At 36.9% G+C, this 26,651-nt stretch overlaps 1 protein-coding gene across 1 annotated transcript in view; it reads left to right on the top strand.

Moving 5' to 3' along the window:
* Positions 1-26,329, top strand: part of LOC128865343 (igLON family member 5) — a 35,676-nt gene extending 9,347 nt beyond the window's left edge. The window contains exons 4-7 of the mRNA XM_054105565.1: positions 120-257; positions 8,872-9,030; positions 23,181-23,678; positions 23,969-26,329. Of these exons, the coding sequence (XP_053961540.1) occupies positions 120-257; positions 8,872-9,030; positions 23,181-23,678; positions 23,969-24,249 (1,076 nt within the window). The 3' untranslated portion in view covers positions 24,250-26,329. The remainder of the gene's footprint in view (positions 1-119; positions 258-8,871; positions 9,031-23,180; positions 23,679-23,968) is intronic.
* Positions 26,330-26,651: the final 322 nt, after the last annotated feature.

The raw sequence follows: 26,651 nt of genomic DNA, 5'->3' as shown, positions 1-26,651 counted from the left end.
TTATCTAAAGCGGAAAACATTGATGAGGCGCCTCATTAAAGTTTTTAGTTTCTTTTTTGTTTCTATTTTATTGTTACGGGTTTCTTCAATATCGTTTCTTTTGTTCTATCTTCACTTAGAAAAAATTGCTTTTACCGAGAATTTCACTATGCTTACGGGGAAGGAAGGCAAGGATGCGTTCATACGATGCGAAGTGAAGGGAGAACCGCAACCAAATGTCACCTGGCATTACAATGGACAGCCAATTAGTGTTGAGAGTAAGTCAAACTAGTGATGTGATTGTATAGGGTGGGCCATGTAAAATTTGCTTTTTGAATCGGCTATAAAAAAAAAAAAAACTAATCAATATTTTTTCACGCTTTTTCTTTTGTTTTGAAGATTGAACATTGTCATTTATGAATGAAAAATAATATCGTTTCAATGACTGCCACGACTGGCTTTACAGTAGGCCATTCGATTAACCCAATTTTTAAGCACATTTTCGATTGTTCGGGCTCCAATTTCATGAATGGCAACTTCGATTTCGTGTTTTAAAGCATCAATCGTCTCTGGATGGTTCGCATAGCATTTGTCCTTAACAGCTCCCCACAAAAAATAGTCCAACGGGCTTATATCACAGCTCCTAAGCGGCCAATTGATATCGAAAATCAAAAATGGTAGCCAAAAGTTCGAGTGTAACTTTGGCAGTGTGACAAAAGGCACCGTCCTGTTGAAACCAAATGTCGTCCATGTCATCCTCTTAATTTTTTGGAAATAAAAACTCGTTGAGCATGTCACGGTAACGCTCGCCATTTACTGTAACCGCGGAAGAAGAAGAAGACTCACCTCTTTGGAAATAGGTTTTCAATATTTCCCAATTTTGTTCAAGCGTATAGCGTCCCATTTCGTAAATGTCAAACCTTTACGTAAATTATGAAAACATTTGACATGTCATTTGTGTTACCATTCTCAAAAAAATAGGTGGTTCAAAAAGCAAACGCTATATGGCCCACCCTGTATATGTTTGAATGTATGAATGCTTAAGTACATGTGAATGTTTTGCTTTATTTGATATCTGGTTGGTTAAGTTCTCCTTAAATGGAAAAATGCACAGTGAGAAATATGCGTTAAAGTTGTGTTAATTGATTTATTTATTTAATATATTTATAATCTAGAAAATTAAAGTTTCTTACAGACAACACCACACGAAAAAATTATAAGATCGACTAAATTTCTAATATTTTACATACAATATTTATCAGCTCAGCAACATTTATGTTTTTAATATTTAAACTTTTAATGATAAATATTTTTAAAATATCCATAAATGAGCCCACATTTCACGCAACTTAAATTAATTAATTATTAAGAAAAATAAAATCTACAGAACGACAAAAGATACGACCAATGTCATTATATCTAAAGTAAACAAATAGAATTCTTGGGGTTAGTTTATAATTTGGAGCCTAGTAATTTGTGTTGGATCCTCATTTGATTATAACTTGTTAAAATCGTCGAGGTATCGATTTGATTAAGTATTTTATAATATTTTGATAAATGTTTGACCATTCGACATTAATCACAGTTCTAAGGACTTTAGAGCTATTAAACTGTCTTCCATTTTTGAAAACCGATTGAGAAAGTATTGCCCAAACATTTTCGATTGGATTAAGATCAGGGCTGCAGGCAGGCCATTCTAAAATTGGTATTTTTTTCGCTGCTAAAAATTCGTTTCTTGCTTCGGTAAAATGAATAGCTGCATTACCATATTGGGAAATCCACTGCTCATCGACATTATCACCAAAACAGGTAACAAGTGCTTCGCCTAGGAATTCTATATAATTTATACTATTCACTTTTCTGGATATGAAACATATAGGCGTTTTGCCTTTGGCACTAATGACTGACTGCCTCAACCATAACAGATCCCCCTCGAAATCATGAGCAATTCTCTTCTCCTTTTATCATGCAGAAATAAACTCGAGGGTTTGAAAACAGGGGAAAAAGACCCTTTATTGCATTTTATGTTTTCGAACACTGTACCAAGAAGATAACAATCACGTAGGATTAAGCATGAATTACCTACGAAAGGTGTATAGAAAAGGCGTTAGAATGTAAAGAGTATGCTCCAGGAGTATTTTTAGATATATCAGGGGCCTTTAACAACGTGACGAAAGATGCTATATTAAAGAGCATAGAGTCACTTAATGTGCAACCCGCGGTTTACCTATGGATAAATCAGCTACTAGCCTGCAGGAAGATAATTGCGGAATGGAACTATACAAGTGTTACCAAACATGCATGCAGAGGCACTCCACAAGGGGGTGGCAAATGAAATGCTAATGAAATTTAATGGAGTGGCACCAACACTAGTGGGGAAGTATGATATCTCGGCATCATCAGTAACGGAATGAACAACATTCAATGGACGTTTTGCGGAATTCTATGGGCAAACGTGGGAAAGACGTGCATGATACTTTTTACTAGGAAGTATAAGCTCCCGGCGGGGAACCTTCCGAAACTAGGCAACAACAAACTACATCTCAAATATCATGCGAAGAACCTCGGGGTAATACTAGACAATAAATGACTGTGGAAGCACAATCTTGAAGAAAGGGCGAAAAAGGCTAGTAATACGCTGCACGCTTGCAAAAGAATGCTGGGCGTTATTTGGGGTCTATCACTCTCATTGCTGCATTGATGATACAAGGCAATAGTCAGACCGATATTGCTGTGTGGGGCCCTGGTATGGTGGACTGCAACAAGAAAATCGACATATTTAATGTCATTGGAAAGGATTCAGCGAATCTCTACCCAGGAGCAATAAAATCTACTCCTCAAAACTAATATTTACATGGACAGTCAAGTAGCAATAAAAGCATAAACTCATATTGTATCAAGTCCAAAAATGTTCAACGGTGTAGGGAGGCCATAGGAAGGCTAGCTGCAAACGGAAGGCTGCACATCTAATGGGTACCGGGTCACAAAGGCATCGCAGGAAACGAAATAGTAGATGAGATAGCTAAAAGTACTGTTGACCTACGTTTTGAACAAGAAAAAAATATACAAAAACCGCTAAATATAATATACAACGAAGTGGACGACTGGATTAAAAAGCAAGCGGAAGCTAGTTAGACTAATCTGACCACAAAACTACAAAAGTCATGTGTAGAACTAATGACAAAAAACTGATTCAGTTCGTACTTACGCTCTCGCGGACTGCAGAACTATCATAGGTATGCTGATAGGTCACAGTCTATTGGCTGCACAAACGTATGTAAAAGATAGGGATTGCTAGCAACGACAAATGCAGGAAGGGCAGCGAGAATATAGAGGAAACTGTAGAGCATCTTCTGTGCTTTTTCTCGGCATTATCAAAAACGCGCTCGAAGTGCCGGGGAGCCACAGTTTGGAGGTCTGGTGGATATCTCAAAAATATATCCCTCTGCGCTATTTAGGTTTGCTAAAAGCGTTGATATCCTACGTGATGTTTACTTAAAATCTTAATAAAGGTCAGTTTCCATCTGATATCACTTGCACACATCAGTGCTTCTCAATTGAGCGTTGTTACCATTTCTTACGCCACCTTACTCAATGTGATTGTGAAAATACTTTACGTAGCCTCTTTTTTAATAAAAAGTAGTTTTATCCAATTAACTATTGGCGATAGCGATGACTTATAAACATTTCAAATGTTTAAAAAATTAATGTTTGAAGGCTCGAAACTTGACTTAAGAAATGAGGAACTTTCAATGCTAATGATTGAACGGTATTTTTTGAGGCCGAGATCGTAAAAACAAATAGTTGACGCTGTCGACAATTCATATATTTAGGCTAGCGTCATTTATAAGTAAAGGGTTTTTCAGTAAGAGCACTTCAACTTTTGAACTTTTTTGAATAAAACACTAACAGTTTGACCTTTTTAACTAATTTTTTTTTTATTATCGAGTTTGAACATATACATTTAAGTATGAAATTCGATTTCTTTTGCATGACCACCGCGTGCACGTTTTACGAAGTCCAATCGTTGAACCCAATTTTCGACCACTCTTTTGCATAAATCGGCCGAAATTCCAACAATTTCGCGTTCAATATTGGCTCTGAGCTCACAAATTGTCGCCGGCTTGTTACTGTAGACCAATGACTTCACATAACCCCAAAACGGGATGGCTTGTTAAATGGACCGTAAAATGGCCGTAATGCTCTTAAAGTAGCAGCAACAGAACGGTTATTTTCATAAAAAATTTGCACGATTTGCAATCGTTGCTCAAGTGTGTAGCGTTCCATGATGAAATGTATACTAATGAAATTTACAAATGATAAGCGAAAAATAAAAAATATTGCGTCGTTCGCCCTCCCTATCGGAAAAAAGTTGAAGCGCACCTATTGAATAACCCTATATATATATGAGAATTCCGGTTTCATTGGTATTCTTCTGGTAACTGTAAAAATTATAGGAATTTTTTACCATGGAAATTGCTGGACTGAATTTGGAAAAAGAGCACATACAGTAAGCTTAATTTAATCGTAGTCGTATTAAGACTTGGAACAGTGTTTCCAATATCTCCTATTAGTTTCTATCCAGACTCACATTTGCTACGCATATCGATAAAGAGAAGTTGCTGATCTTTGAGAGCAGAGTTCTGCGGTAAAGGCGAATAACGGAAGCGCTACAATCATGAACTCGAAAAACTATACGCGCACCCGAGTGTAATAACTATGATACAATAATGATCAACAGACTGAGATGGGCAGGTCACATCTTACGGGCTAATACTTAATGCCTATCCCAAAAAATATTCTAAAGTGCTATAGAAAAAAACGGGTCACCCGCCGTTCAAATGACGGTATAGTTGAAAAAGCAGATTTTTTCGGATCTCGTTAATGGAGTGTGCAGGCATGAAATCGAGACAATTGCTTATGCTATTGACATATGCTGACCTGACCAGGATTATCTAGCCAACAATGATGATGACCAACAGGTTCTATCTACTACAGAAGTAGTATGAAGTAGTTGCTGACCGGCCCAAATTCTTCCGAAGTATACATCGTTTATTATAGGCAGATCCGTAGGTAGTGGTTCAGAGTCCATTCTTAAAAGGTAATCAAATAACCGACATATACCAAACTATTATTAGTATCATATATTGCGTTTGGAATGAGGTGTGTACTCTCTCTTTCGTCGGATACTTTGTTTACAAACGGCAGTAATCAAACAAGTCATGTTCAAGTGTTTTAATGTTATTACATAATATCTGCGCCTCATTTCTTTCCTGCTTCTCGCTTACAATAGCGATCATGACAGAGTACGGATCCGTACCTCAGTGCTCGAAAAGATAGTCTGTGGGTGGAAAACAACCAAGAACCAAACGACAGTTATTGTCGACATAAAAAAACATATATATAAATATATATATATATTATATATAAATAGTATCATAGATGTATCCTAAGGTTCCAAGTTGGAACAAAGGGCTACAAGATTCCCTGATTATGATCGGTTGTACACCAAAGCTTTCATTTCCCTCCATGTCTAGTTTACGGAACAGATTTCCAGTTCTAAAAGTCGCCTCCAGGTATTTGCGGGTCTTCCTCGTCTACGGCTACCATAAGAGTTCCAGTCATGACAATTCTTGTTAAATTCGCGCTTGATATGAAGTTATATATTTTCAAGATTCCCGTCAGGCAACAATTGATGAAGACTTGCAGGAGGCAGGATTTCAGATATTAATTGATGATTTTCAATTTCATGTTTGCTGAAGCGAAGCTGATGCTTTTTCTATGCGATTTTTTACGTCTGTACTTAAATCGTCTGATGCCGACGTAATGCTGTTCAAATAGCAAAAAAATTGCACATCTTTCAGTTCGTCTCCAGCGATTAAAAATTTGGGCAAATTTCGCGTATAAATGCGAAACTTCAAGCCGGCTTTCGGTGCTACTTCTTCCACTGCTTGCAGTTTAGATGCCATATCCAAGTGAGCTTGGCTTAGCAGGCAGATATCGTCCGCGAAGTCAAGGTCCATTAATTGACCCTGCAGACTGCAGGTGATGTAGTATTTTTATATTATGACGTCTTGAGGCGAAATAGAAGCGGCGAAAAAACACAACCTTGTCATAAGCCTGTCAGTACCCTTAAACTGTCACCCAAGCGTCAAAGATGCTGTATTTCTGTTATAATACTCTCAACACTTAGAAACATAATTGGATTCCAATTCCCCCCTAACACTAAATACAAAGTGAGATATCCGTTCCATTCTATAATGAGCCATACTATTCTATAAGCAAATTTTGTTGGAAGTTATTAGAAGTGAGGGCCACTCAGACGCATACTCGATGGTATGGTAAAGTATGGTACAAAACAAACCAGCGTTTATGGGGAAATTTTTTGTGTCTTGAGTACAGACCAAATATAGTATGCTCCATTGCAAGGGCGAACCCCCAAAAGTATATCTCACGTATGAGCAAACCATCCAATTATCCATGGCATCTATGAAATGAAAATTACTTATTAGTTTTATACTAGGTGTAATCTTTATGGAATGTAAATAAAAATGTATAACATTTCAATAAAAAAAAAAAAAAAAAAAAATGGCATCTATAGCTTCATCGTTTGCTCTAACCTCGCTTCAGAAGCACGTTACCTGGACTAAAATCTGGAGAGGGCTTAGTAATACTCGTGTAATAATAACCTACTGAAGACCAGAACTGCGAGACTTGCATACACAAAATATTTTAGTAATGGAAACCAAATGTTGCCAAAATTTAAAAAAAAAGAAGATACGTGAACAATACTTCCACGAAAGCTTGGATTTATTCAAGAAACATAATCAAAAGGCTAAGACTGAGGCTTGAAGCCATTTCGTGTTACCTAAATTAGGTCCAATTCTAATTGAAAGGGAAGCTCGCTCGAGTGCCTTAAGATTAAAAGGTATATCTGAACTTAAAAGTGGGGATATGAAAGGATATTTAAAGAGGAAGACTTCCTACATAGTCCCATTCTTCATAGGGATGATATACTATCACCCAAACCAATACTCTTCAGGAACTTCCAAGTTATAATTAATGAACGAACAGACTGGAGAACTAACTCTATCACTTTCAAACCTGGCTCCCAGCTATGGTTTACTGATGGGTCCAAATTGGAAAATGGTAGAACAGGGGCAGGAATCAATGGGCCCAAATTCAAAAAATCGATTCCGATGGGATCCTACCCAACAATATTCCAGGCAGAAATACATGCCATTGAAATATGTGTGAGAGAATGCCTTAGAAGGAAAATGAGAGGTACTCACGTCTACATACTTTCAGATAGCCAAGCGGCTCTAAAATCCCTTCTATCAACAACTATCGCCTCTAAATTGGTAAATGATTGCCTGAACCTTCTCAACAAGTTAGGGAACCTCAACATAGTAACACTATGCTGTATTCCGGGACATGAGGGACATGAGGGAAATGAAATGGCTGATGACCTTGCAAAACAAGGATCAAATATGCAACTTACTGGTCCTGAGCCTTTCTGTGGACCTACAAAACGACACATTAATGAATTCCTTAGGAAATGGGAAGAAAGAAAACTTGCCGCACACTGGCTAAACTGTGCCGATCAGCGTCAAGCCAAACTATTCCTAAGTCTCAACAAAGGAATATCTGACAAACTTCTCTCACTAAACAGAGTAGATCTGCGTCTTTTAACAGGATATCTTACAGGTCACCGCAGCCTGAGGTACCATCTAAATAATATTGGTCTATCCGAGACCAATGTCTGCCGCTTTTGCGAAACGGACATAGAAAGCTCAGAACATGTGCTTTGTGAATGTCCTGCGTTGGGCAGACAGAGACTTCACCACCTTGGTGGTATCGTAGTATCTCCATGCAATCTTTGGAACAACAAACCCAAAACTGTGCTAAAATTTTTAAAAAGCCTAAAACTCTAGGGTTACAAAATAGGCCTTTCACAATAGATCAGCTCTGGTCGCAGTGCGTAATGGCCTTCTAATAATAATAATAATAGTTTTACAAACCTATAAAAAAAACAGTTGTACCCATTTCTGTGAGGAAATGGCGGATGCTTTTTAGGAGGAGGAGGAGGTTTTCTTCACATGGCTACATCGGGAAATCGAACATTTTGTAAAGAAATATAAATTATGGCGCCATCTTCTAAATTTGACATTCCAACCCATCATTGTCCCACCATGAAACTTTGAGATATTATTAAGCATAAGTTTTGGCCTTTAATAACAAAAATTAGTAAAACTTTAAGGGGTGTTTTTCAAATATGGCAAAGAAACAAATTTTCCCAAAAATGTTCAACACAAAATTAATATTACTTCCAACAACGATTTTTTCAATAAGTGTATTTTGTCATAAGTAATTTAAAACATTATAACTTATTAAAATGTAAAAAATAACCCAAAATAGCTCACTTTAAAAAGCTCTATGCCAAAATTTTCAACAATAGCTAAATCTCAAAATTAATGTTTTTTTAATTTGTTCAGTTTTCTTCATAATATACTCAAGCACACATTCAAACTGACATGGGGCCGCTTAATTAATAATTATGAAAATATGGTCTACAAAATTTCAAAAATAACACGAAATCAATTAAACTTTTTGAAGAAAACTATTTTTGCTTAACACAACTAAAGTGATCTCAAACAAATTTGCGCATCGTTCAAAAAAGCAAATAAACTTCACACTTCCTCCGCAATTCAATTATATTTTATTTTCGGTGTGCACTTTTTCTTTGATTATAACGGTAAATGTTATGTGGATAAAACCCACGAAAACATTTCATCTAATACATGTCCTAAGTATACACGTAATCTATGAAAAAGAAAAACAAAAGAAAAAAGCTCAAATTGTATTGTATTCTTTTTTTTCTACTTTTATCAGCATTTACGGGCAACTCAACGAAATTCCAGATTCTGGCTGACGGATTACAGGTTCGCAATGTAACTCAGAACGACACCGGCGAATATACGTGCCGCGCCTACCAAGTGAACACCATCGCATCGGACATGCAGGAGCGCACCATTTTGATGAAAATCGAACGTGAGTAGGATGTTTACTGCCTGTGCAATACGAACATACACATACATACATACATACACAAGCATACACCTACGAATACTGCCATAAGCCATACTGACTTCCTTCCTTTGCCAGCGTCCACAGTGGAGTGGAAGCAATTTTCATTTGAGCTGATGTGCCGCATTGTGAGTGTGAGCTGCTGCTTCCTCTGCTGGTGCTACTCACTGATCACAGCTCACTACCGCATTCTTCTCTTCCTCTGTCGCTTGTGTTCACTTTGCTATCTTCTATAACTTCCTTACAGAGCGCAATTTTTGGCTATTTCCGTCAACGGATGGACATTTCTAAACCCAATGGCCAAAAATTTCAAATTGTATTTATTTGTTATTTTTTCGTGGACTTATTTTGTATGCCTTTTTATTTGCCTTGGAATGCGAAACAAATAAGCTATTGAAAAAAATATACTTTGTAAATTGCATTGAGTTTTTGTTCAATAAATATTTCATGGCTTTTGTTTATATACGAGTATTCGTAAGTATGTAAATATAGGTGTAGGTGTATTTTTAGTGTTCAAATTTCGGCTTTTCCACCTCTTGGCTTACGTTTTTTTTTTGCTTTGTTTGCCTGTGTTTGCGCATTCCTTCGATTCAATTCATTCAGGTATCCTGATTGTGTTTTCGTGCCGGACACAAATAAACCCACACACATACACAGATTCATAGTTCTACCTATAGTACTTTGCTAACGAAGAGATTAAATTGAGAAAAACTCCCACGCCAGCTGCAATTTATGGTGGGTTTTTTATTTTGAGGTGAAGGCATTATGGCCTTTGGACTAAAAATCGGGCATCAGATTTTTGACTTATGCGCGCTGCTTCTATTTCGTCACGCATATTTTTACGACTTTAGGTTTGAATTCGCTTAATGTTCTCGAAAACCTGCTAATACCTTCAGGTCACGTGACGGCGAGTATCGAAAACGTATTTTTAATAGATTTTTCTGGCTTTGCTCCCATCTTTCCAGGCCACAGAGCTAACTTTAATGGTCGTTGCATTTAATGAGTTTTTAGTGTTTCTTAAGCGATTTCGAATTCGATTTCTATTTTTTAGGTTGAATTTGATTTGTCGTTTTTTCTAGAATTTCTTACTGTTCACTGCACTAGTGTGCAGCTGAGTGTTCAAATATTTTTTTTTAAATATTGGTTAATACTAAGAAAGCCCATTTCAAGGAGTAAAATGAGTATAATAGAGAAAAATTATTTTTTATAGTACTCAAAATCCAGAAAGGCTCCAAATGATCAGTTTCAAAATGATTGAATGATGATTAATTATTTTTTAAGGAACACAAAACCATGAAAAAGGTACTTACTGAAGCGAATCTCTAAGCTCAATATAAATAAATGCTCTTTTATGTTATTTCACTACTGCTTCTCGTAATTTTAAAACTATTTCGATTTACTAAAAGCTCCGATTAAAGTAAACATTCGACTCTTCAGCATTGCAAAAGACGCACAGCGCAATTACAGCGCATTTCATTTAAGAGACTTAACCGTATCCTGTATTTTCAGAGTTGAAGGGTCGGAAAGAAATTTAATTGTGGTTGGTTGGAAATATTTCAAACACTCAAGCAATATTGTTCATTGTCCTTAAGACCTAAAGAGATTATTTAACCTCTTCAGGGACATCGGCACATATGTGTACGTTTAGATTTTTTGCTTATTCTAGTTATTTCAAGAGAAATTAAATAAGTAACATTTTATTAGAGAATATTTCACTACAGAATCCCTCAACTAAAGAAAAACAAATCGTTAAGTATAACGGAACGGATAACGTAATATTCTGGTGTTTTTATGGCATTGCAACGATAACTTCTTGTGCGTTAAGTGTTTCCATTTATTCAAAAACAATCATTATTACTTCCCAAGTAAAATATCTGGTAAGTAAAATATAATCCCTTTCAATGATTGTATAAGTTTAAAAATCGTAATTTGTGTTATAAGTCGCATTTTATAGCCAAGTATAAACGTACACATATCGCACCCTAAATACAAAAGGGTCACAACTCAAAATGTACCTTCTGCTGAAATATGAGCGAGACGTTATCAATAAAACGGTCCGCGGATGACATATGGCAAAAATAAATTTTTTGTTTTTTGGTAGGTCTGTTATAAGCTTACATGGCAAATTTCAGCGTGATATGTCACATAGTTTGTTTTCTGTGCTACTGTAAACAAGTCAAGCTCGAGTGTGGAAAATTTCGAGTTGTGACCCTTTTGTATTTAGGGTGCGATATGTGTACAGTTATCGGTTGAAGTAGTATTTCTTGTGAAAATCGTTTCGAGTAACATTTCTCTCAGAATCGTGATTATGTTTGTGAAAGTCTATTACAAACAATAAATTGTTCGGATGGATTCAGTTTTATACCCAGATTACAATGAAGGTAAAAAGAGGATACAATAAAAGGTAAAAAGAGGATGCAAATCATTCCAGAAAGACAAAATAATGTTAGCTCAGATGTTGAAGAGTTAGAAGATTTGACGATTGAGCCCCAGAACCCAGAAAGACCTTTTATGAATGAGGAAGACTATATCGACTGCGATGGAAGTATTTATTTTCGCAACTCCAGAAAACGTAGATGTATTTTAGAAAGTGAGACTATTGACGAGGAAGACCTATTAGATATTAGACAACACCAACAGTCCCCGATTTGGTACACTCAGAAGGATAATACATTTTTTAGTACGCCACCGCCTTTTATGAGTCCCTTTGAAATTAAAATTACCGGTGAAACTCCATACGAATATTTCAAAAATATATTTACCGACGAAATCTTTGAATATATAGTGCGGGAAATGATTTGCTATGCCGTTGATTGCGGAAAACATTCGTTTCATATAACTGTTTCTGAAATGAAACAATTCCACGGAATAAATATCGTAGTGACGTACATTAGATATCCGAATTATAGATTATACTGGTCTTCTGATGTTGGTCTTCGACTAGGTTTAATTGCTAACACAATGTCCTTAAAACGATTCGAGGAAATAAAGAGATTTCTGCACTACAAAAACAATCACACAATACCTAATGATTGTGATGATATTTTTATAAAAATATGTCCATTATTAGATATGATGTCAATGACTTTCGTAAATGCCGCCACGCTAACCGAATTTCAAGCAATTGATGAAATGATTATACCATTCAAGCGAGGACATAGGGGAAAGCAATATAATAAATCCAAACAAAAGAAGTGGGGTTTCAAATGTTGGGCCAGGGCGTCTGAAAACGGATATGTTTCTAAATTTGAAATGTATCAGAAATCCAAAAATATATAACAAGTACGGAATTTGGTGCAATTGGTGACAGCGTATTGAGACTGAGTGCTGTTTTAGATATGAAAAATCATAAATTATTTATGGATAACCTCTTTACATCAATGCGTATCATAAAACACCAGCAGACAAGGGGTATATACATCGTGGGAACTATCAGAAAAAACAGAGTACCTGGTGAGGCTTCTACAAAGCTCATTTCTGAAAAGATTCTACAAAAGCGTGAAAGAGGTTCGGTTTCTATAGTTACATCTTCGGATAACATATCAATTCTAAGATGGAATAATAATAATGTCATCCACACCACATCAACATATGCAGGTGTAGAACCTCAAGATTATATTCAGAGGTGGAATCATAAAACTAAAGAATATATAACAATAACCAGGCCTTTTGCCGTAACCGAATATAAGAAGTTCATGGGTGGTGTGGATATGTCTGACCGTATGGTTGCACACTATCCCCACTCTTTGAAAAACCAAAAGTTTTATCACAGGATTTCATACCAATTTCTCAATATATCAATTACTAATTCATGGATTCTTTTCAACTATGACAAAAAAAACAAGATGTCTCTTCTAGAATTCAAAGCCTCACTGACGAACGCACTAATACAAATAGGTGAACGTAACAAAAAACGAGGTAGACCCTGTACAATTTCTAAATCCTCTATAAAGTCCAAAAGTAGGATTAAAGTTATTCCATAGATTATACTAGATTCTATAGGACACTCCCCCTTAAAAGTTGAGCATAAAAGGCTCCCGCGATGTCATGATACAAATTGTACGAGCCGAACTCGCTATACAGGTATATGTGAAAAGTAAATCCGTATGCCCTGAGTGTATGAAATCTTTCCATTCATAGATGAACTCTACGGTAAATGGCCACATATGTGGATATTTATTTACTTTTTTTTTTTTGTAAAAATTACTATTTTCTATTTTTTTATTATCTGACTGAATTGTTATAAATGTAAGCTGAATAATTCGTAATAAAATGAAAAATAAAATTAACGTTTCTTCACTTCATAAAATTCGTCCCTGAAGAGGTTAAAGGATGTAGAAAGACAGGTGTAGTGGAAATTAAGTGCTCATCTGCGAACTTCCCACACTTTTTTATTTTTGGCACTTTATTGTTTATCGATTTCCTCTAAACAAGAAGCACACAGTGGATCCCCGATAAGACCTATGGTGACCATATGTCGTCCCCATGGATTGTGCCCATAAATTAGTCTGCATTTTCATATCAATAGATTCTCTAATTCATAATAATTTGTTTACTAAATTCAGTCAAGTCAATCTTCAATTCTTTCTATTTGGGCTGAAAGGGCATAGTTTAGCTAACTAATTGACCATGACCATTTTTATTTGCCCCAAAGGTATATATTTTTTATATAAGTGTATATATAATTGGCTCTCACACCCCAGGGCACCTCCTCCCATTTGTGGCATCCATCTTGATGTTGCTCCACAAATAGAGGGATCTAAAGTTATAAGCCGACTCCGAACGGGAAAAGTTTTATAAGAAGCTTTTATACAGCTGAAATACGCTCATAGGTTTGTTATTGCCTGCCAAGTGGCGACCGCTATACAAAAAACCAAAAATCCAACGACCCTATGTTGATGACACCAAACAAAGAATCACGAAATTTTGTACGAGTATAGAGTTAGCGTTTATGAATAATTTACTATAATAATGAATAATTTTCATCTTGGAGATGTTGTCTAGTTTTATAGATACTGGGCAGCTCAGTTGCTTTGTGTTAGTGAAAAATGAATTTTAAAAAAAGTGGATCCAAGAAGCACCACAAGATTTGGTAACTCCTAGGACATTCAGGCTAAAAAGCCCATTGTATTTAAGCTCTAGAAAGTAAATCGGTAGGTAGTCAGGGAGGAAAGGAGAGAAGTAATGACAAGAAAGATATAGGATGGAATAGACACATAGAAATAGCTAGACTGTGAGAATTTTCGAGTCGGAACCCAAAATTCGTAGCCTTGCTCTAGCAAATGCAGGACAGTCCCATAGAAAATGCTCAGCAACTCCTTTATAAATTCCATCCTTGAAGTGAGAATCTGGAAAGGCCCCAAAATACGCTTACATAGCACTTAGGACCTCATCATTTGATTAAAAACGCTTTCCACGCACGAATTTTTATAGGACTGGAGAATACGGTGAATGCTCTGGATAGGTCTTTTTTAAGGATTTTTTCCTTTAAAACAATATTCAGAATTTATGTTTTACCAGTTTCCAAGTAATCCACAAACAAAATTCATTTCGCATCCCAAAATATATAATGCTCCCACTTTCTTGAGCGATTTCTGGACACGAACTCGTCTCGGCACCGAAGAACCAGGTTCGCACCACTGTTTAGCCTGCTGTTTTGATTTAGAATCATGGTGATACAGCCAAGTCTCATCCATAGTGATGAATCGATGCATGAAATCAACTGTGTCCTTTCGAAAACGCTCTAAATGTTGCTGAGAAAGTCGCACTCGAAGGTGTTTTTGTTCCATTGATAGCGAATGGGGGCCTATTGTGCACACAGCTTGGTGAAACCCAATACTTCAGCCAAAATATTGTTTACACTTCACAATGAGATGCCTAAATCTCTTTCAGTCACTTGACGATTTTCCAATACGATACCCTGTATTTTTTCCACGATTTCTGGTGTTTTTACCATTACTCAATGGCCTACAAACAAAGAATGAATCAACAGATTGAAATGAAACTTCACATACGTTCATCCGGAGAGTTTAGCAACATATAAAAAAAAATGGCTAGTAGTACCTTTCAAACACAGGTAGTCACATACACATGATGACGCCACCAGAAAATGTTCTCTTCCAAAAGGTCTGATTGCTTTGGAACACTTCTGATATCCTTGGCTAGCCGGAGGTCTAACTTCAATTCATGGTTTAGGTATCTTTGTCCTATGAAAGAAGAATTCTTTGGTTTAATTGCGTTAAAAGCAAAACGTTTTGATATTTGGAAATTTTATGTGGCCACTACTCAAATATTTATTATGAATTTCCTATTCTGTTACTTTTCAAATATATTTCAATTAGAGCCCAAAATGCCATTAAGACACTTAACACCTTACATTTCTTCTTCTTCTTCTTCTTACATTTATTTTAGAGAATTTTAATTAAAGCTCTTTCATTCTATGCATTCGTACTTGAAACTTTTGCATTGAGCATTGTTTAGTTTTATATGTGCAATATATCAATGTAATTTTAAATTAAATTTCCTTTAGAAAATCTCTGTTATATTCAAACATTATTTGAAATTTTTGGCTTTGTATTTTGAATCCGACTTTCAGAAGCCAATTTCGAAATGTCCACTTGTTTATCACTATTATTAAAATCTATTGAGTGTCTGCAGTGTAAAATCTTGTGAAGCGTAAAAACTCAAAAGTTTGAACAAAGCAAAACTTGTACGTAAATTATATAAAGCCACTGCAATGATCGTTTATTATTAAGGGTCTCTACTATGATTTCACAGCCTTCTAAATATTTGTGCGAATGTAAATGAAATAAATTGGTATTGGTATTGTGTTGTCTTTGTATTGGTTTTGCAAGATGGCATCTTATTATGTGAATGTGTGTATAAATAGGTGCAGATGTGCATGATTGGTCGAAAGCTACTTCAATAATAAACAAAACCTACCTGACTTCCTCTGTTTATAAGTACTGCAGGCAAAGTGTTTGTCTTGTAATGGGTGAATATTTTGTCTTTATTAACTTGTCACACGACATTTAGGGTTCATAAATAATATCAATCAAAGCGCTACATCGCCAGAGTAATCCTTTGGTCCAATCCCATCGTAACAACCATTCCACTATAACCGATCTTATCTCTCTAAGAATGCGTCGAATGATGTATTTCAAGTCGAAAATCATAACTTGAAGTGTTCCTTCTAAAATAAGTCAAATCACATGATTTAGACGACAACTTTAAATAAATAAATAAATAAATAATTGGCGCTCAAACCTCTGTTAGGTGTTTGGCGGAGGACCTCCTCCCAATTGTGGTGTGCATTTTAATGTTGTTCCATAAATGGAGGGACCTACAGTTTTAAGTCGTCTGCAAAAAGGGGATATATTTTTATGAGAAGCCTTATCATAGCAGACATTGTCCGCCGAGCGGTGACCGCTATTAGAAAAAATGTTTTCTTCGTTTTGGTGTTTCATGAACGGAGATACGAATCTACGTACTCCGAATGGTAATCACACACCAAACCATTCGGCTACGGCAGCCGCTGACAAATCAATCAAACTTTTGTTTGAGATAAATTGAGTGCTAAATTCCAACCTAATAAAGTGGAGGTTCCGCTTACTGTATAGCATATTGTACTATTTTTTAGAATCATTTACTACACAGACGATTGGTGTTGAAATGAGTTAGCAAAATTTTGAGTCCCTTTGTTTAGTTCGCGTTGTTGGAATGGAATGGAGTTTTGAATGGCGGCAACTTTGCCAGCACTCAGGCAATATTGCACTTAAGCCCTAGAATCTTAACAGTATGTCGAAAAAAGAAAGTGTTGTTCGGCTATTATAAAAAATTTGCCATTTAAGTCTAGTGAAAGTCGAACAGCGGCAGAGAAAATTATTTGTAATTTACTCATCATACGCATAAGATGTGCTACATATTGAATCTGCGATTAAGTCTATGGTGACAATATGTCGTCCCCACGGATTGTGCCTTGTAATTAGTCCTACGAGGGTTCTATCAGCTCACCACTTCAATGACTGAGAAAGAATTTCGTTACAACCTAGTGAGGCCTTTCCAGGAAACACTTGGTTGCTTTGAAGATGACAGTACTACACCGACAATCCTTATGAGTTTTATTATTAAAAACTCTAATATACGCAACAGTTCTCTCCATGTTTTGCTGTAATGCTGGTTCCCGTTCAATTGGACGTTCCGAAAACCTGCAGTTCGTTAATTTATCAGAAATCTCGTTGCCTTGAACAACACAGTGTCCCGATACTCAAAAAAGGTCGAGCTCATTCCACTTTGCAACGTTCCTAGACTATTTTTGAAGAGTAGTCCTCAGTATTAATGACAGAATTGGTCCGATTTTCAGGTTTAACGAAAGTTTGACCAAAGGTTTTTCAAGTTTACAAACCACAAAAAAAATGGTATGTAATGAGGACACATGTAGCGGCCGTCGTAGCCAAATGGGTTGGTTCGAATCTGCGTCCTTGATGTACCGAAATGAGAGAAAAAAGTTTTTTCTAAAAACGGTCGCCCCACGGCAGGCAAGGTAAACCTCCGAGTGTATTTCTGTCATAAAAAAGCTCCTCATAAAAACCCATTTGCCGTTCGGAGGTGGCGTAATGTAGGTCCCTTCATTTTTAGAAAAACATGAAGACGCACAACAAAAATGGAACCCTATTACTCGATTTTGACGAGTTTTATGATTATCTATACCATAAAATGAACAAGATACGGAGTAGAACGCGAATTTCGTAAATAAGGTTCGACGATTTTTTACCGTCGGAAGTTTTTAGAACAACCGTTATCACTAATGGAAACTTTTGAATAAATATCCAAACTATTTTCTTTGATTTTTGTAACCGTAATGTGAACGCAAACCATTAAATTATTTTCTCATCTTACGTCTGGCAAAATTGGCTATATTTTCTGTTGTTGCTTTCGTTAGTTTTTGTTATGTGGTATGCAATTTTCACACTACTTCAAAAACTTTGTACAGAGAATATTGTTAAGTTTAATTGACGTTGAAGGTGAATTTATGGAAAGTACATTTACACTTTTATTTTTCCCTCCTTATTCTATGGTTAGGCAGCTGACTTGATGTTGTGTGTTTGGCTTCAACGACGAACTTTTCGATTTTCAATTTCATGCGCAAATGATTTTCGAATGCTTCTGGTGGTACTTACATACGTATGGAGTAGTGACGAGTACCTAATGAAAAAAATGTATATATAATACAAATTTGTAGTAGCTTGCAAAATGTTCGGTAGTTGTGAAATTCATTTCGGTAAAATGTTAGGAAAAACTAAATTATTGACAGGCAAACGAAGTTGAAGTTAATCAACACTCATATCAGAATTTGTTTTCAGTGAAACACATTTCATATTGCTAGTTTTTAATTGATATTGATTTTAATATTGATTTAAAAATATTTCCTTACACCCACGACTTGGGAGTATTCCAGACCTTCCGCCATCGGAGAGCTCCGTGATTTCTTAAGCCCATGCATTTTATCGAAAAAGTAAAAGTCGCTCGGTTTTAAGCCATGCATATACAGCTATTTATTTATTTACTTTAAATATAATTAAAAATTCTTATATTACTAATTCAAAGTAATTAGCAGCAGAGGCTATCTGATATGTAGGGTATTGTTAACACAGTTTCAAAATTGGTGAATTATCGATAACCAAACGTGAACATCAAACTAACTGAACACGAGATATACAATGGTCTATAAGTGGCGGATACCTTAGCCGAGTGAATTTGTGCATCGCAGCTATTCTACTAGCCTAAAATCGAGGCTCATTATGGAGGACACGAAACGTGAATTTATAGGAACAAAACAAATTTTCTTCTTCGGGTATACTTTTTATAAAAACCATCCAAACAACCAACAATTCGGAGTTGACGAAAATGTCTCGAATGTGCGGGATAGCAACAAAACGTAAACAAGTTGAGCTAAAGGGCGTCCAATTAAACAAATAAATAAATAATTTGCGCGTACACTTCTGTTGGGTATTCGGCCAAGCTCCTCCTCCTATTTGTGGCGTGCGTCTTGATGTTGTTCCACAGTTTTACGCCGACTGCGAACGGCAAATGGTTTTTATGAGAAGTTTTTTCATGGTAGAAAAATAGTCGGAGGTTTGCCATTGCCTATCGAGGGGGACCATTATTAGAAAAACTATTTCTATTATTTGATGTTCATGCACGAAGATTTGAACTTATACACTCCCCAATTGTAGTCGCGCTCCATCCCATTCGGCTGCGGCGGCTCCTCCAATTACCTAATAAATATAAAACTATCATAAAAATAATTACTTACAATGCACGTTAACGCAAATGATCGTTTTTGCTGTGCAAGAATGAAAGTGCCGCTTTACTTCTGTTGTTGTTTGCTTTGTAATTAGAAGTACTTCTAAACAAAGGTGAATGGATTTTATTCTCACTTAATTTTTCGTAAAAATTTGCTTGCGAGTTTAGCAGTGCTTTTCTTAAGGCATCTTATAGGTATAGATAGGCTAAATTCGGAGTTTAAGTTGGTGGTAAATAGTCTTCCCAAGACACCAAATAATATATTAGCATTGTTGGTCGTGCGCCTGTTCCATTCAGGGAAAAATTAGAATTTGGCTAAAGAAAAGAAGCCGCAGACCTTTCAACTGAGAAAGCTGATACTAATCCTCCTGTTCGTGCAGCAGCAACGTCTGCTCGTAAGCAAGGGGATACCGATTTGAATGCAATCCTGAAAGAAACTATGGAAAGCCCAACAAGGCCATTAAAAATGCGGAAGATGTGTATTCAAGCTACCAAATCGCCAATTCAGCTTTCTGCAGATGAGGCTTTAGCTTTCCTTCTTGAAAATAATTTTTCAAAAGAGCAGTACAACGCAATACGCTACGAAAATAAGTTTAGAAACTGCGATATTTATTCCCCACTATTCTAAAATTCTTCTTCTTCTTAATTGGCGCTATAACCGCTTACGCAATTTTGGCTGAGTTTAACAAAGCGCACCAGTCGTTTCTTTCTCGTGCTGACCGGAGTCCTTCTCCACCTGATCTTTCCAACGCAGAGAAGGCCTTCCTCTTCCTCTACTACCACCAGCTGGTACCGCATTGAATACTTTCAGAGCCGGAGCGTTTGTATCCATTCGGATGACATGACTCAGCCAACGTAGCCGTTGGATCTTTATTCGCTGCGCTATGTCTATGTCGTCGCAAGGCTCATCGTTCCATCGTCTGCGATATTCGCCGTTACCAACTTGCAAAGGTTCAAAAATCTTACGCAGAATCTTTCTCTCGAACACTCCAAGCGTCGCTAAATCGGATGTTGTCATCGTCCACGCTTCTGCGGGCATGATGAGAGTCTTGTAGAGTGTTAGTCTTGTTCGTCGAGAGAGGACTGTAGTGCTAAGTTGCCTACTTAGTCCAAAGTAACACTTGTTGGTAAGAGGGATTCTACGTTGGATTTCAAGGCTGACATTGTTATCGGTGTTAATGCTGCTCCCTAAATACACGAAATATTTTACAACCTCGCAATTATAACTGCCAACAGTGACGTGGGTTCCGATACGCGAGTGCGCCGACTGTTTGTTTAAAGACAGGAGGTATTTCGTTTTGTCCTCGTTCACCACCAGACCCATTCGCTTTGCTTCTTTATTCAGTTTGGAGAAGGCAGAACTAACAGCGCGTTAAAGAAGTCACACGACAGCGAATCACCCAATCTGAAACTTTGCTTGGTATCAAACGGCTCGCAGAGGTCCTTCCGATATTCTGATGACGCTGCTGGTATTGAGCAACGTCATCTTACATATCCGTATTAGTTTTGTGGGATACCAAATTCAAACATCGTGGCATACAAATAACTCCTTTCTGTACTGTCGAATGCAGTTTTGAAGCCGATGAAAATATGGTGTGTATCGATTCTCCTTTCATGGGTGTTTTCCAAGATTTGGCGTATTGAGAATATTTGGACGATGGTAGACTTTCCAGGTCTAAAGCCACACTGATGAGGTCCAATCAGGCTTCGGCCTTTCACACAATACGCTCGCTAGAACCTTATAGGTGATATTTAGAAGACCTTCTTATGGGTTGGGCAGAGCACACTTAAATTCCAATCGGTAGGCATGCTTTCATCCGACCATATTTTGCATAGAAGCTGATGCGTGAGTTACATATATAAAACCAGTTACATATATAAAACCAAGCATAGATGAATTCATTGCAAGTATAACTAAAGACAAAATGTAATACTAAACCTACTTCCGTTTTGTTTACAGAAATTATTATTAAATGCATAAATTAAAATTATTTTTCGGTCGCAATTCCAGGAATTGCAACCGTTCCAAAATTAACTAACTTTACTGTCCGCTTACAATAAATATTGTCAAATCAGCATTTCCGTTCCCACACGAAAATGTAATATTAATAAGTATTTTTCATAAACCAATGTAATTAGCAAATAAGAAAATAAAATTGTAATATACCGAGTAAGCAAATATATATACATATGTAAGCTTTGATTTTACCTGAAGTAAAACAATAAAGTGAGTCTTGTTCATCCCTTTCAACGGAGTAGTTTGTCGAATTGAATTAAATAAATAAATTTTAATAATCAAAAACAGAATTAGTTTTTTTTTTACGCAACTTAACGGCAAAACACGTAAATCGTGCACCTTACCAGCTCCTCGCCGCCATGTTTGAATAGCTCCGCCGGCCGTCCGTCGGCGTCCGTCGGCGCCCGTGGCTTTATTGTTCTTTAGCCGCGTTATCGCTAGTCTCAACTCGTCATGGTCGGGTAGCGGAACGTCAATTCCGTCGTCGACGATTGGCGTATCGGGATCTTCACATTCTCAGTGACATGCGCAGCTATCACTGTTTAACATGTTCGAGAAGTGTTCCCTCCATAATTTAAGTATGCTCTGGATGTCAGTCACCAGTTCGCCGTCTTTGTTCTTACAGGAAAACGCCCCGGTCTTAAAACCTTTTGTAAGCTGCCGAACTTTCTGGTAGAATTTTCGGGTGTTGTTCCTGTTAGCCAGCATCTCAAGCTTTGCGCACTCACGTATTTCGGCCTCTCGTTTCTTTTTCGGATAATACATCTCTTCCTTTGTTAGCGTGGCTCTATAGGCGGCATCCTTTCTTTCTACGGCAGCATGACATTCCTCGTCGTACCAACTGTTTTTTTGAGCTTGCCGGAATCCGATTTCTTCTTCGGCGGCGGTACGTAGGGAACGAGAAATGTTGCTCCATTGCTCGTGCATGCCGGTTTGTTGGGCAGTGCTCTCTGAGAGCTTAAAACATCACATCACGGACAGCACAAACGGGAAGTGAAGCTCGGCCAAACACCAAATAAAGGGTGTAAGGGTCAATTATATGTGTATGTATATAATTGTACGAATATCCGGCGAACCATATTTCTCTTAATAGTTGCCTTTAAAATCTTAACAGTTGAAACAAACTTATTTTTGAGCTTGCTTAATGGTTTCATATTTAGAATTTATTGAATTCAATTATACCCATTACTTTATGCGCAGTATTTAGTGGCTTGAAAATAAAAGTAATCTTGCAAATAGAAAAATTCTAAATGCTGGTGTACTTATGTACTGAGTACCTTCAAAATACAGCTTTGCTCATCACTGGTTTAAGGTAATAGGTAACTGTTCCAGTGGGTACTGCTTATTCTTCATGAGCCGGCGCAGTTAATTTTAATTAATTTTCTTGGTAACAAAGCACTCTCACTGTTACATTTCTGTAAGGCACGCTTCTATTGAAACCTGCTGAACTGTGTTTTTAGAACGTGTTTGTGTAGCACAGCATTCTTATTGTGCTCCTACGCGGTTTACGTGTATACTCAATAGCCGGTTAATCACAGCAGCCACCTACAGCCTCACCAACCAATACACTGTCATATTTCAACACTCAAGCGGCCACTTCCTACGCAATCGCTAGACGTCAATTTCCATTTACATTTCCATTTCCATGCTATCAAAATTTCATCAGCTTCAACAACCAAAAGCCGACAGTCTCTTATACACAAACTCACAAACACACATATGCACGTAGTATGTAGTACAATAGTGGTATACGAGTTTATACAATAACAACGTCTCTTTCGCATTGTTGCAGATAAGCCGTTCTGGATGCACAGCCATCATATTTCACCGCAGTACGTCTACCTCAACGGAAGCGTGACCATACCGTGCCAGGCAATCGCCGAGCCGCCAGCGAATTTTACTTGGCACAAGAATAGTAGCAAGAAACGTCTGCGCAACGACAAACACTATAGCTTCGAGACGGATTACTATGCATCCAATTTGACGATTCAAGCGCGCGACGATAACGTATTCGACACGTATCGCTGCCTCGCGGAGAACAACCTAGGCACTATTGAACGTAGCACAATACTGGAACGGGGCGAAAAACCACCACCACCAAGCGTTTTGCAGTTACGCGGCTTCAATTCGAACACCTTCGATGTGGATGTCGGTTCGGTGCGCACCTCGCCGGTGCGTCAATTGATGGATGTGAAAGGCTTTCGCATTGAGTATATGACGGAATATGAATTCAAATCGGATGCGGGCAAATGGACGAATGCCAAACGCAAGGATTTTCCATTCGAAGACGGTAAGTGCATGCGAGTATAATGGAGAGGCATGAAATATGCTAGACGAGGGGAGAGGGAAGAGGCAAAACCAAAAATGAACATAAATGCAACCCTATGATAACTAAAAGTGGATGAAAGGCTGCGGAAAAAAGTGTGAGGTTAAAAAATGAGGTGCTAAGCGAGTACGGAAATTATCGCTGAACTACACTATGTGCCTTGTTTTAACCGAGGCGATTACAAATATGTGCATGTTACTTTCCCCACTTCCACCACTGCATACAATGTACTTTTCCCATCTATTCATTTGCAGGTGCAACTTTCCTTATCAATTATCTGGAAGCCGATACAACCTATTTGATGCGCGCTGCCAGCAAAAATCTCGCTGGCCTCAGCGATTGGACAAAAGTAGTAAAATTCCATACACTCTCCAATGAGCCGCCATCCTCGTCAACGCGCCTAGAGCACTTGAGTGCCACACAGTTGTTGTGCATATCGCTGGTGGCGTTGTTGTTGTGCAAGGAGTTGTCGTTTGGCTTTCAACCAGTGGCCAGTATAACGAAATTACGTCGTGCTGCCGCCGTGCGTTGGTGAAGTGAAAACGCGTTCGTGGATTCTACAAGTAGTAGTTTGTATGTACTGATAGTTTAACAGCGAAGCGCAGGTGAGGTAGACTAGGAAGGGGTTTCATGATGTGCAGGGAAAAATTATGAAGAATTGTGAAGAATTATTAATTAGAACTAAGGATTAAAGGCTTCGAGATGTTTAATTTAATTTAAGCGAAATAACAACAACATCAAGTAGAAAAATGTAAATTTTTAAATACATACATATTTATATAATGCAAAGTTGTAAAATTTATAAAAAACTAGTTTTCAAAGTTATTATACATACTTGTATTTCCATACAACTAATTTGTTTAAGCATTTGAGCGAAGTTTAAGGTGCTTCTCAGGAATTCTGAATTTTGCGTTTCCCCCTTAAGATCTTTTGAGTCCAATTGAATTCGCCTTACTATACTTATAAACTTACATATACGAGTATATATATTCGCAATACCGTTGATGCTAATTAATTGTTTGAATAACCAGTGCATCTCTCGGTTATACTTAACTCGGATGCGCTGAAATCAGTAGTGTTAGTCAATTTTAAAGATAGGGTCACTTAAACGATTTCTTACAAATTAAATAGTTTTTTCGAAAAACATTGCTGAAACATAACGATTCGGCACTCGTCAAAGTTACAAATACAAATGGATGGGTGAGCTGTGAAAATATTCAGTAAGGCTTAGCATTTCATCCTGCAACGTTTCACGCTACCCGAACATGTGGAAAATTTTTAAAAATATTATCGATATTCTGGTTTAATTATAAACACACAAATTATCTTCTCGGATAAGTACATTTTTTTGCTTTGCGGCTATGTTAACTAGCAAGATTGCCATTTGTAGAACAAACACAATCCGCAAGTGTCCACCAGGCTTCAATGCACCCACAATTGTAGTATATATAGCTTATAATATCACAGCAGCATCGGGTCTTATTTATTTATAACCGTGGAAACATGCACTGTTACCGTCCTCTATTATGCTTCTAGGTGTAGAGTGATCGATATATCCGAACTCGAAATTATGAGGAAGGAATCTCACGACCGGGTCATCTCACGTTCATCAATTGGCCGCCGATCGTGAAGCTTAACAGCCCTACGTCAGTTTTTTAGTCTATGCTAATAAGCCAATCGCTTTGGGCGAGCCCGAGGCTAACATGCGAGATGTTATTGCCGGAAAACGCCGCAAACTATTGTACCGACCGCTTAAGGCGCTGCCGGGGAGGCTATCTGAATGGTGTGCTTTCCATAAATGAATCTAGCTTCAAAATAAGGTCAAATCAATTGGATGTCTCACCCTCTTGTTATGTTATTTAAATTTATTTTCTTACCATTCTTATCGGGTCACCCTATGTTGACTCCATTCACTACAAGTCTATATTGGCATAATTAACTAAATTACTAATTTTTAACATTTTTAAAAATGCTACAAATAAGGATCTGTTTAATTATTTTGAGTGTTTTTTGCTTAAATAAATTATATAAAACATGCTTTTGTTATTTTTTCCAAAAAAATGACTCGCAAAAAGCCAAGCAGGTCGAAGTATTGTGAAAGTCGTATTTTTGGTGCGAATCGCGAACTACGTAGCATACCTACATAGAATTTGGGGCAACCGTGTGGGAGTCATGCACAACTACACACTCGGCTATGGCGGTTAATGACGATAAATAGAAATAGCTTAACAAAAAAACGAAAACATGGGATATCTACATGTTTTCCTAATCAGCCACAGCCTGTCCTTACCGGTACTTACCATACGAATGAAAAATTTTGAACAATTTAGGGCGCACGCTAGCGACAACAAACCCAAAATAAGCTGTGATGGGTATAAATTGAATTTCTTTAGGAAAAGGGGATACCTATGCTTTAATTGCAAAAAAAAATAATTTTAACGCCTGAAATCCCTCAAAACAAAAATAAAAATATTCAGTATTAAAAAAATATTTGTAAATAAAAAACAAATTGACATTTTTGTTTATTTATTATTAAGATAAGACATTTTTAATAACAAAAAAATATTGTTTTTGAATTGCCTAAATTCTAAATTTTTGATATTAAAAAAATTGTTTATCGCATCCACCTATAAAATAGTTAAATTTATGTTTTGTTTTAATAAAGCATAGGGTGTCATGTTTTAAACATGAACATTTGAGAAGAAAAATTAAATTATTAAAATAATCTCTTTCAAAACGAAAATAAATATTAAATTTAAAAAGATGTGAAAATAGGGACTCCTTTTTTTTGAACATAGGACACATTTTAGGAGTAGCATCAAGAAACCCTTTTTGTTTGTTTCCACTTTATTTTTTGCTTATTTTATTTTTATTTTACCTAATTCTACTTTATTTTTAGACATTTTTCGTTATGTTTATACATTTTATTCTATTTCA

The sequence above is a fragment of the Anastrepha ludens genome, chromosome 5, assembly GCF_028408465.1.
Source record: "Anastrepha ludens isolate Willacy chromosome 5, idAnaLude1.1, whole genome shotgun sequence".
In the NCBI taxonomy this organism is placed as follows: Eukaryota; Metazoa; Arthropoda; class Insecta; order Diptera; family Tephritidae; genus Anastrepha; species Anastrepha ludens.
This window is presented reverse-complemented; position numbering and strand designations above follow the sequence as displayed.